General features: G+C 42.5%; 1 protein-coding gene across 1 annotated transcript in view; it reads right to left on the reverse strand.

Annotated features, from left to right (window-relative positions):
• The window catches only part of LOC115374689 (solute carrier family 22 member 23-like), a 32450-nt gene extending 20362 nt beyond the window's left edge, over positions 1-12088 (reverse strand). The window contains exons 1-3 of the mRNA XM_030073739.1: positions 11173-12088; positions 2643-2746; positions 2352-2506 (exon numbers count right to left, since the gene is read on the reverse strand). Coding sequence (XP_029929599.1) covers positions 2352-2506; positions 2643-2746; positions 11173-11625 — 712 coding nt within the window. The 5' untranslated portion in view covers positions 11626-12088. The remainder of the gene's footprint in view (positions 1-2351; positions 2507-2642; positions 2747-11172) is intronic.
• Positions 12089-12539: the final 451 nt, after the last annotated feature.

Genomic DNA, 12539 nt, shown 5'->3' on the forward strand with positions numbered 1-12539 from the left:
CAGCAGTATAGCAAATAGTTTCATATATTAGGACACTGGTTCTTATGGAAAGAAGGTAACAGCTTACATGGCAAAATATGTATATATATATATATAATCTGTGTTATTGTTTCTTTCTTTCTGCTTGGTATATTTATTTAACAGCAGGTAGAACATGTATTCTGCTTATTGCAGGACAAGCCCATGGTGTGACGATTGGCTTTTATGACTGCTACCTGAGAAGTTGGCAGGCTGAATGATTTAGAGTGGCACTCCTCAAAATCCATATTTGCTCTGCAATCACTAAGATGGCAAAGGCAACAACTGGAGAAACCGGGCAGAGAACAAAAGAGCAAGACAGGAAAAAAGGAGAGGCAGATGTCGCCGTACAAAGTAGAAATTGGAAGAGGGGGTAGGAGAGAACAAAAGTGGGTAAAAATGACAGCCAGAATAACGAGAAAGAAATAATGAAGGGGAGATGGGGTCTTAGGGAGAGAAAGCATAATTCTCTGCTCCATAGTCTAAACCTAGGATAATTGGGTCTGTTGTAGAACACACAGTTGCATCTTATTTTTGGCATGTACTTCTGCTACACTGTAGCTTTGCCCCTGTAGGAATGGTCTACTAAATTCAAATATTGTGTCCTTTTCGTACATGTCCATGCAATTCAGTCCTTATATCCTTATGCGGAAGAACATATATTTATTTATATATATTTAAACGGTCCCACAATTCCATCTCTGCTGTAATCCGGAAGCCAAGCAACGACATTTCGTTGCCAAAATCTCACTGCTGTGTTTTTTTGTGCAATGACAATAAAAGAAGTCTAAGTCTAAGTCTAAGTCTAACATATGGCTCTGGTCGCTGCACTATGAACGCATGATGAATGATGATTTGGAGCTCCTGCAACCCCTCCACACGCACATACCCCACATTCCTCATATGAAAAGATCATACAATACAGACAGGTATACTATGAACTCCTAAGCCCAAAGTGTATCATAATCTATTCAATTATAAACTGTAGCCTGATGAGAGCAGAATGCATGCCAATGTCAAGTTCATTAAAAATCAATAAGGCACCCCACTGTACAAGTCCATTCAAACCCTTTGGTCCTCGTCTCTGCTGTCCCGCCTCCTCTCCCTTGTCCTGGTGGTGGACCAAACTGTCCACTATCTATTTAGGGAGTTCAGCGAAGCTTTTCAAAGGATACAGTGTGGAGTAAATTAGAATGACAAGGACATGAAGGGCCCCCTCCTTTGTCATCTCGCCCTTGCTCTCTCCCTTCCCCTCCTCCCTTCTCCTCACTTTTGCAACCTCCCTCTGCACCGGTCAATTACTGCAGCCAAAGAGGCTTTTAAGGATCCATCACAAGACCAGAATGCGCATCAACTGGAAGGCCAATTATCGGACACTACCAAATGTCCTCTCCTTTTCTCTCCCATTCTCTCTCCCGCTCCTCCTTGCAGCCAGCACAGCATTTCCATAGGGCAGATTATCACTCATTCAAGCTTTACTGAAGCGAGAGAAGGCCACAATCAACAGAGGGGATTCATCTCCATGAACATTATGGACTGTATAGACAGTGACTGCAGTTATGGGTGAAGACTACAGTAAAAGCAGTTTATCAAACACCTCTCCTCACCTCTGTCTTTTATCAGGCTATTGACTGTAAGCAATGAGGGTAAAATATCATGAAAAGACTTTAGCTGGTCCACTTAAACCAAAATAAAACTTCACTTCAAGGATATAGATGCTGTCAGTTGCTTGGTAGCGAGGAGTATATATCAAAAATGTCATTACGTGTAATAACAGTTAGTAGGTCACTGCAACACAACTGCTTCTCTTTAAAGCCTCTGTTAGTTAAATGCTTCCCTAGGCAAGAGAGAATAATTAAAGTGAAATCACCCTTTGATCAAGTATATCTGATTGTGAGTGACAACAAAACTAAGGGGAAACTAAGGCTAACTGCTCCTTACAACTTTGAACTTGCTGTGCGCCAGCAAGAGCTGCTGTTTCCTCCTAGAAACGGAGCCAAGTCCAAAACAAACCACGATAACCTGCCTTAAAGGTGAGCATATTCTGCTAATGTGCCATGTAATAGGCCCACTTTTCCTGGATTGCTGCGCTGTAATGGCCTTTGCCATTCCTCATGAGCTACTGTTTAGTGCCTACATTAAAAACAAACACCGCAACCCGCAGGGGAGCATACACGAACATGAGCCATGCTAAGAACAAACTTTCAAGGTGTACAAATGCAACTTCAGGGGCTTGGAATCAAATTTCTCGGCTTCTAATGGGCAACAACGTCATTATGGACACTTTCACTGTATCTCTGTATCACTGACAGCCAGTGCAGGGCAAGACTTACTGAGGACATAGAGAGAGAGGGTGATCCCTGCCAAGCAGAAGCCCTCAAAAAAGCGCAGGGTGCTGAACATGGGAACGTTGACAGAGAAGGCCACAGTCAGACCAAATACCAGCATGAACAGCACTGAGATGATCAGCACTGGATGGCGGCCAAACCTACAGAAGGAAGACGGCAGAAATTAGATTTTAGACTTTGTAAAATGTGGGATAATATGTTGATTAGTTATTTTATCCTCCTTAGCGCCCAAAGACAGTCATTTGGTAACTATGGAAACTCAATGTACAGTCTTACCAGTCAGCCAGGACTCCAAACACCAGATATCCGAAGATGGAGCCCACCAAAAGGGAGAACTTTGCAATGTGGACCTTCCATGCTGAGTCACATACCAGACCCCACTGCAGAGACAGAATGAAAAGATGTTAATGCTTGAGTTCCAGATTATTATTATTATTTTTTTTTTAACAAAGCACTATCACTATTTTCTAAGCATGTCTAGACATTTGTATTCATTGACTGTCACATTCCACTGGTTTTATACGCAAAAATTCTTTGTCTAACTGGGTGATGAGGTTTTTATCGTTCTCAAAACAAATTAACTCTGACAGTATTTTATGGAAAACTGCACTCAATGTTCATTTGTTAAACTCATAATCAGATCAAGGTAGAGGAAACATCAGAAATGCTTGTTGGGATGCAAACGTGCAATGCTGGGTCAATATTTTCCAATTTTTAAAGGTGTCTCATCACTGATTACCTGTCTGTTAAAAGCATTCAGGTCCTTACAATGTAAAGCAGTAGCTCACTGATAAATTATTAATTATAATAACTTAATGTTATTAAGGCTCAACAGTTTGCCTTTAACTGGTGCATCTGTTGACAGATTTTCATGTGCATTATGCCAAAAATGCTGAGGGTTGAGTTAAGTGAAGACCCTCAATGGACAAAAAAATGGAATAAGCACAGAATTTATTAGGCAGAGTTTGCTAATGAGAGCCATGCAGACTGAACCATCAAAACTATGTGCATGCTGCACATTTCTTGTTAGTTGAATCTAAACTTCGTCACTTAAAAACAACCCTTGGCATTTCTGCTCAGTGCAGCTTTAATATAAAATTTAAATGCTGTCGTAACTATTTACTACGTTAGCTGGAACAAACAATACCCTGTCTTTCAAACCATCTGCTAACAATGTGATGCTTTAGTCTGGACAGACTCAAAATGTGATGTATGCAGAGGCTCAAAACACAAAGTCAAAATGTGGGATTAGAAACATTTTCCTCCACTATCAAATATATTGACAGTTAGTAACAAAATGACTTGCGTCAATTTAGAACTCCGTGAGTTTTACAACTAATTAAAGGCAACATTATGTTTAGTTTTGTTTTGTTTTTGTAGTTACACCTGCATATGCCTCACAACAGTATCTCAAAGTTGTGAAAAAACTTATTTTCCTCTGCAAGTCATCACAACCTTAAGGGTGTACGCCAACATTTTGGGTAAAATACCATGTTTTCAACTTACCAAGATTGAGACAAAATGTGTGATACCATTTTCACCTCTGTAATAAAATTCAAGTATTGGAACAAAAAAAAAAAAAAAAAAAGAACAAGAGTTGTTTTAGGAGAAGTTAATTTGTGCTGGATCTAACTTTACCCTCAGTGGTGTGTGCGTCACTGCAGTAGGCGGAAGAATAACTGTGTTCAGTGGTTACAGTTCCACCATCTAACTTCTCCTGAAACTACTCTAATTCTTTTTTTTTTCTTTAAAAAATTCCAAGACTTGTATCATGTGTATTTCAAATACACAGGATACATTGTGTAAATGGCACAGCTTCAGAGTTGCTGTACAGTTTATTTTTTCACTTTGATGGAGCCAGGCTAATGACTCCCATAGGCTTCAAGTCTTTATGCTAAGCTAAAACAAAATGCTACCCACAGGAACCGAACCAGTGGATGTACAGGGGTGGAAATTGTACTGTATTACTGAAGGCATTCCTATTCAGTACAACTATAGTTCAATACTCCTCTACTGTGTGTTATGATGCTGTATTATAGCCTCTCCTTTCCTCACTCTCTTATGCCCCCATCCTCTTGTCTGTGACAGAACCTCTCCTCACCAGCAGCAAAGGGATTCCCGGAATACAAACAATGCTGTCGGTCTGTGTGTGTGCTCATCTAATTTGCATGAGTCAAGCATGTCCAGGTTTTTCCCCACGGCAAAGTCAAGTAAAATGACAAATACACGGAAAGCACCGTATACAGCGCAAGCAGTAAATGTGGGAAGCTGCAGCAGTAAATTTAACCCTCAGCGGATCAATACATGAAGTGCAGACTTTCCTAAAGCACTGCTTGTGGAAATAAAATAAAAAAAAAAAAGCTACCCTAACCTACGTGACCAGCATAAGCATTACCCCTTAGGCATCCATGTTAAAGGTAACTGATCCTGAGTCGACAAAGAGATCAATTTGAGAGAAGAGGGGTCTGCACAGCTACTTCTGCCTTTCAGCTGTCTGTGGCAACATAAGGCAGGCAGGGAAGGGCAGACAGGGCTGTGGTGGTCTCACAACAGGTGTATAACACATGGGGAGGCAAATCAACACCCTTGACTCTGGACTGCCTCATCTATAGGTCAACATTTACCACTGTAAACATTTAATCAAGACAAATTACACTTATTTCATGTGGCACCTAACTGGAAATGCCTCAGCTTGAATTGCACAGTCTTGGTTGCTCATATATAGCTCTGAGTGGCCCTAACCTCTTATAACCTCTACCATAGTGACCTGTTGTTCAGGACGGAACGCTCCAGGATTACCATGAGCCACCCAGCCATCACATGATCCAGGCATGCCACTCATTCATGGTTTCAGTATCGATGTCAGCAGAGAAAGAGACAGATGGAGGGAGGCAAACAAGTTCTTGTTGCGCAATTCCATCATGTGAAACAAGGGTTAGAGCGTCTAAAAAATGAAGCTGCCATCCTCTAAGATTGTGACAAACCGGCATATCTTAAATGAAGTGAAACTCTGACGGTGCGTTTGTGTCAGGACTGGGACTCCACGGCTGCATAACAATTTGATGACTGTGCAGAACAGAAATCTGCGGGTAGACAGTTGACCACTGTTGTAAAATTAGCAATAAATCAGCTTTTCCGAGGCACATGCATGTGACAAAGTAGCTACATCTAAGACGTGATAGTTTGGTAGTAGCATTGTGTGCTGCTCAATGGGCAGAACATGGCAATACTGCTGCCTGTTTGATTTTAGTTACCAAAATAAAAATGTATTCACTTGATGTGTTAACAACACACTTTATTTGAAAGCATATGCCAAAAGGCGTGTATTATCAACCAGCTCTTTCTCTAACTCAACTCATATGCAATTATTAATGCACATCCAAATTGCTGTCAGCACAAGCAAAGAAATATGGAAAGTTACATCTACAGTAAAGCAGAAATTGCTGCAAAAAGTGGCTTGTCATGAGCCAAACTCACAGTCTACAATGCCCCTGTGCTTTCTGTTGGCTGTTCATTTGCTATTGTCTTGCACATTTGGAGTAACTGAATAGAAGTCACTGTGTTGAGCAGACAGTTGGAAAGGCGCATATTAATCTATTAGCCAACAGTCAGAGTACAAAGGATCTACTTGTGACACCATAGGTGTGTGCCAGACCGTTACATACAACAAATGAATGGCCAGGAGCCACACAGTGAAACCCCTGGGGTTTTGGTCGGCCTGTCTAAAATGCCTCACTTACTATACCAGTAGTGACCCTGTGCCGGTGAGTCTCATTAGCCTCAATAAAGATGCCTTCAACTACAGCTGCAAACCACTGCACTCGTTGAACTACATAAGGGTGGTAGGGGGTTCAAAGAAGGGAGGGAGGGGAAGAAAGAAGGAGAGGGAAGGGAGCTGAGGAGGAAGGAGAGGAACCGAAAGCTGTAGTGGGGGTGTGAGGGGAAAAAAACTAGGAGGAATTCATAGGAGAAGGACAAAATGTAAGTAGCAACAATATAATAGAGAGATAAGAAATGGTGAGAATAGGGAGGGAATGTGAGGAAATAATGGGCTAGGGAGAGGGCTAAGGAGAGACGCTTGAATGCAATTGTAAGGAGAGGGTGGAAGGCACGTAGAGAGACTACTGCATAGTTACTGCCTAGCAACAAGACCATCACCCTGCTTATCACTCTCTTTCCAATTTCAAGTGCAAGTTTTAACACCATTACCTCATCCCTGGATTGGGGATACATTCAGTGATGGGGTAGGTGAGGTTTAGAGAGAAGAATGACAGCACTGTAGGAATGAGGGTGAGTGCGAGTGAGACAAGGCAGATGCATCTATGCCACACATTACCAACATTCCAATGCAGTTTCTGCTGTGGGGAAATATACTCCATTATGCCTATCTTATTTAATAAGTGTTAGTTTTCATTCACCTAGGCGTGGTCATGTTTCAGATTACTGTCATACCATTACAGCATTGGGACTACACTGTGCACCATTGATGAGAAATTAAAATAATACATGCAGAACAAGTTGGGTGACAGCTAGGGCTCACATCGGTGGTATTGTGACAACTTGGTGGGGATGATAATTGATGCTGTCATGAGATATTTAAACTCAGGAAAGAGGTTTTTGAGAAGCAAATGACTGAAGAGCTAGAATAATCAAATATGTTCAGAAAATTAAACCCCTCTCCATGGAGCTTTTAAAACCAAGACAAAGACAAAATCAATGACAACACTCAAGCCATATCATGATATTACAATATCCAGAGTCCCAGATGGTATCTAGGTTCATATTATGACACTGATATAATGTTGCTATATCGCCCAGCTATAGTGACAGCACTTGTGTTGTCCTGCAAACAAAGGTAAGGCATGAGGTAACAAATACCCTCTTGTGTTTCTTTGAATCTCTCCATTCATTCATTGCCTGCTTTTTGATACTTAATGATGAACCATATTACTAAATGTCTCTGTCACCAGTAGTGATTTAAATAGTGAAATGGAAGACAGAGGATACGTATTGGCCACCTGCCCTCTCTCCTAGAACATGCATTCCAGCACCCAATCCTAAAAACAACTCTAAACCCCAGCCAAAGGTCAGACACCCCATACTATGTTCACTCCTCCCAATTTAAAAAAAAAAAAAAAAACAGCACTTATCAGAACCAAGCATGCAACACATTCTCTCTCTCTCTCTCTCTCTCTCTCTCTCTCTCTCTCACACACACACACACACACACGGCGCCTCTGCAGAGTTTTATCTTTTAGTCACACAAGTCTCTTCTCTTCAAGCTGACACTGTGAGTTGCCTTCTTTGTGTGCTGACTGGGCATCTGCAGCGGGGTCATCCCCTCTCAACAGCTGAGGCTGTCTCAAACTGTCCCACACTGATCTGGAGTCTGTGAAAGGAACTGACCAGCTGCGTAAACAGTATGATGGGACACTGAGCAGAGAGGCCTGCATGGGTGTTTAACTACAGTATCATCTTGCAGATCTAGGGTGTGCACCCTTTACTACAGTGATATTGGGACTGGGTGTTCCTTCCAATGTACTTCTATGACATATCTTGTTGGAGAGCATGCATTTTTTTTTTACAAAGACTTGCTTATCACTATCAGACAGCACTGTAGCCTACTCTCAGAGAAAATCATAAAACAGAACAGCATAATACTACACATACAATTATGTGCTATAGATCAAATCTAACTTGCTTTATGATGGTGTCAGTTTTATGCAAACTTCATTCTGTACTGGACTATTACAACAGGGGTATCCTGAATTCAGCTTTAAGACACTAAAATCATCAGGCACCCCGGTGCAAAGTCTCTCCAATTAAAAAAAAAAAAAATCATACTATCACAGGATATCACTGGAGAGGTTAATCTTTGGTTTGATGAGGTTTTCGAGCCACTACTTCAGGCAGTGTGTGAAGCTGCCATCTATCTGAATGGGAACAGAACAGGGTAGGGTGCAGAGAGACCCTATCTGTCTCTGAGTAATGATACATTCTCACTTCTACGGCTCAGCCCAATTAAGACAGGCCCCGAGGAGGCTTTGACTCAATTAGAATGGGTCTCCACATTAGCCACTTTGGATCCTCCACAAAATCCTCCTCCTCCTCCCCCTTCAAGCTCCATCAAAGCCTTCTCTCTATGTTGCCCTGAGCAATAGACGTGAGCAGAGATGCATTTCAATGCCATATTATTCCCTCATCTGGGTATTAAACCTATGAAATCCAGCTAAAACATCTGGGTGTGTTATATTTGTGCCAGCTGGGTGCGATATTGAGGGTTAACAGGGTTTTAAGGGGTTAACATGTGTTGGTACGTTTTGACAGAGAGACACTGCCACATTTCCACAGTGTTGGCACTCTGCTCCACTGTTGAGGGATAGAGTGTCACAGATAGCTAAACCCAGTCATGTGCAGTTATGCCTATGCAATCCAAACATGGGGAGAAGTGCCAAGTCATCATTTCCTGCTATAGTGTCACATCCTGGTGCCTGTGCTGTGGTGGACAAGGGGCTTTGCAAAAGAGTGGGATGGCTTGCACCGAGGTCATATGAAAAGTGACAAGGTGGACAACAGGCAGGAGCCAGAGTCAACTCTATTTCAGCTTGGGATCCACCTCGGGGCTCGTCCACATGCCTTGTGGTTTGATTTCTCCTGAGAATGACCTTGGCAGGAAATGGCATGCTTAGGTCAGGGAAGGGCACAGCAAGACACTTTCACCAACTGCTCAGCCCTGTCAGCCCTGCTGATGTGCATTGGTGGTAGTGTCAACATGACATTCCGGGTATGTGCGTGCACAAAAACAACACAAATATTAGTATCTACAGCATACTAAGCCACTCAGTATGAGAGGACAGGCAACAGTGCTTTCATTTGTTAACATTCGCATCTGATGGATCTAGTATGGACTGAGTAGAGTGATGTCTGTTGTACATTATGTGATACCAAATATGGATCCACCTAATCCGCTATCCTTGAATATGTCACAATGTACATTTCAATTGCAGGGTGGGAGTGTGTTGAATGCCCCCAGTTAATTTATTAGCAACATAAAGCTATTCAGCTTGGACTCAAAGCATACACCCCACACCCCAAATTACTCTGTGGACAGTAAATGAAATCATGACTCAAACTGTCCCTTGGCTCATGGTAGAATGAAATGCTTGAGTTGCATTATATTTGCTGGTGATGTAAAAATGGACATTATCAGTGATAACCAGATGGGCTGCTGGCATCAGAGTGAGTTCAAGCTCAGTGTGGCATAACCCCTTCCTTTAGCACAGGGAAGCTTTAAAACCAGTCTTCAGATCAAACTCTTCATACTTAGCTTTTTTATCATGACATGCATGACAAGTAATTTAGAGGCAATTATCCTGCAGGATAAAATGGCATTTAACAGTGCTCTGCAGGTTTTTAGATGATGCATCCACAGTATGGACTCTGGTAGGCAACCATGACAGTGTTGGACAAAATGTACAAAAAGTCAGTAAGGTAAAAGCAGTACAGGATGATACAGTAAGAAAATCATATTTCAGCTACTGTCCATGAGAAACAACACATGACTTTCAAACACAACTTTCACAGGAATCATATGCAACAGGGATAATACAGCCTATTAATAAAATCAATTACAAAGGAGGGAAAGCCATTTGATTCTTTAATTCCCTCAAGTTAAATGTGCACTTAATTCACCTAGGATGCCATCCATTTTTATTGCTCAGCTTTCCGGACAATGATAGAGCTAGTGTCATCCAGAGTTTTTAAAAAACATGAGCTATACATGAATGGCTATGTGTTAAGGACACAAGCCTTTTCTATGAAGACTCAGGGATAATTCACATTGACACAGCAATATTAATAGGTCAAGTTGATGAGGACAGCCTTCCAGATCAAAGTTTCATTCTCACCCTCGGTATCAAAATAAAACTTGATATTGGAATGCAGCATCCACAATGGTAGAAAAGCTTAAAAACCCTTCCCCCAGCTACAATATATGACTGCAGACCTACTGTAGCCAAGCCTGGCTGAGATAAATAGCAATAGTGGAAAATTATAGTGATGCCATGGCAGATTAAAGAATGATAAAATAACCATTGAAAACCACAGGCACACTCTGAGTTCTGCACATTTATACTGCACTGACTTTTGGATAGAGTTGGCAAGGTGATTTGACCAAGGATGGAGTTGCATTATACTGGAAATGAGTGCACCAGTGAACTTTGCTACAAAATAAACGGCTTTATGTTAATTATGTTCATTATGACAGCTGGCAAATTCCTCCTCGATCATTATCCCAGCAATACCAATGGTGGCGTCTCTGTGTTATAGGTCGCACCTTGTGTCAGCTGCTGGGATGACTCACGCCGTCCCTGACTGTGAGAGGTATAGGTGAGAGCATGCTGTAACAGCCCTACTTTCAGGTATCAAATTATTCATAGGTCTGTGACTCCTTGCAGAAATTACTCATTGGGATAGGATAGGGTGGGAAAAAACCATGCCTTGAATTGAATATTCCAGGCACCACTTCAACTTTAGCCCTATGTAGAAGGATGCCAAAGGGATATGACACAACCAAGCTGTCAATAGATAAATGAACAGGATGCTACTAGTACAGTTTCAGAATAGAATGGCTAGATTTCCCCCTGAACCTAGCTGGAGCATCTCCGGCATTATTCGGTGCCAGAATTTATCCCACTTACCACTGTGGATCGATCCAAATGCGATTAGCCTATAGAGCGGTTAGGGTAACATAAAAGGCATTAACACAATATAGAAAGGATTCCTATGCTCAAGATGGACAGCTTACCTTGGTAACCACATTCTGCACAAGTCCCGTGTGCAGCTCAAACGTCCACTCCTTGCACATACACCGCATGTTGGCCGAGTCATTTTGAGTGCCGTAACTTCCATTGCCATAAATAAGAGCCGGACGCGTGCTGGTATTATTTGGACCATAAAACAAAGAGGAATGAGTTCGAGTCAAATTAGTCGTGTTTGCCATGGGGTGAACACATGTGTTGTTCGGTTGGGCAAGGAGAAAATTATCAGAGTACTGGCTGAATCCAATAAATAACGCCGGAATCCATGTCAGGGCGATCAGCTGTTTCTGGTACTTCCCAAATCCCCCGAGAAATGGCAAAACACAGCCGTCGATGCGTGTCAGCACACCCGGCGACGTGGTTTCGGGGGACACGAAGCCATTCTCCGGTTGATGGTCCTCCGTTTCGAGCTGCACCACGGCCATCGCGGTTTCGCTCATAGATGCGTTTGTTGTAGCGCAGCCGGGGTTGGCAGTGCTACCCCCTGTCGACTCCACAATGCGTCAGTGCCCCCCAGCTCCGGTGGTGAAAGCCGTGCGCAGTCAATCACTGGAATGGAAACAAGACGCACCTCTTTATTATCAGGAAGCTCTTCTTCACTCCTGTTTGGGGACTGCTGCCGCCGCCAAAAGCTTAGTGCTGGACTCACACGAGGCTCCGGTGCAAGGGAATCAAATAGGACTGCGGTGAATTTCTGGATGATGAAGAGAATCCCTTCTCCATTGCCCGCGACTGATTAGCTCTCATTGTATTTGTATGGCTGTTGAGGAACCCTGCAGGAAGTGTTTTCCTGAGGGCGCCACAGGTAACACACCTGTCCAAATAAATCGGAAATGGCCCTTGTCACAAAATCCAGTAATCCCCCTTTGGAGCCTGGGCCTTCCACAAGTTCAAAGTGACGTATGCTGCTTGATTAATATTTAGCGTTTATTCAGAAACATAAAGTTCTACAATACGTAATAAAATGCGTTCTACCTGCGTGTCTTGGAGGAGGAAGAACTAGTTCTATCCCCACCCATTTCAGTAGGCAGCGTTGTTGATTGAGGCAAACACAATGCGTTCCTTGGTTGTGTTGTAGATGTCAGCAAGGTGGAGAAAAAGGGAACAATCCGACCAAGATGTTAAAAGGACGGAATGTGTACGAGTTTTCTCTGTTGCTCAGAGACAGTAACTGGTATGGTGAGAGGAGAGCAGAGCAACATTCAAATGAAATGATTCCCTGTCGCCTCACCCAGACTCCAAGACCGTAAAGCCCACCCCCCACCATATAGAATGATGCTGTATAGTGACTGTGCAGGACACAGAGAATTAGTTTTGTCAAAGGCACCCGGTTATATTATATTCTATACTGGAG

This window comes from Myripristis murdjan, chromosome 17, assembly GCF_902150065.1.
Source record: "Myripristis murdjan chromosome 17, fMyrMur1.1, whole genome shotgun sequence".
Lineage (NCBI taxonomy): Eukaryota > Metazoa > Chordata > Actinopteri > Holocentriformes > Holocentridae > Myripristis > Myripristis murdjan.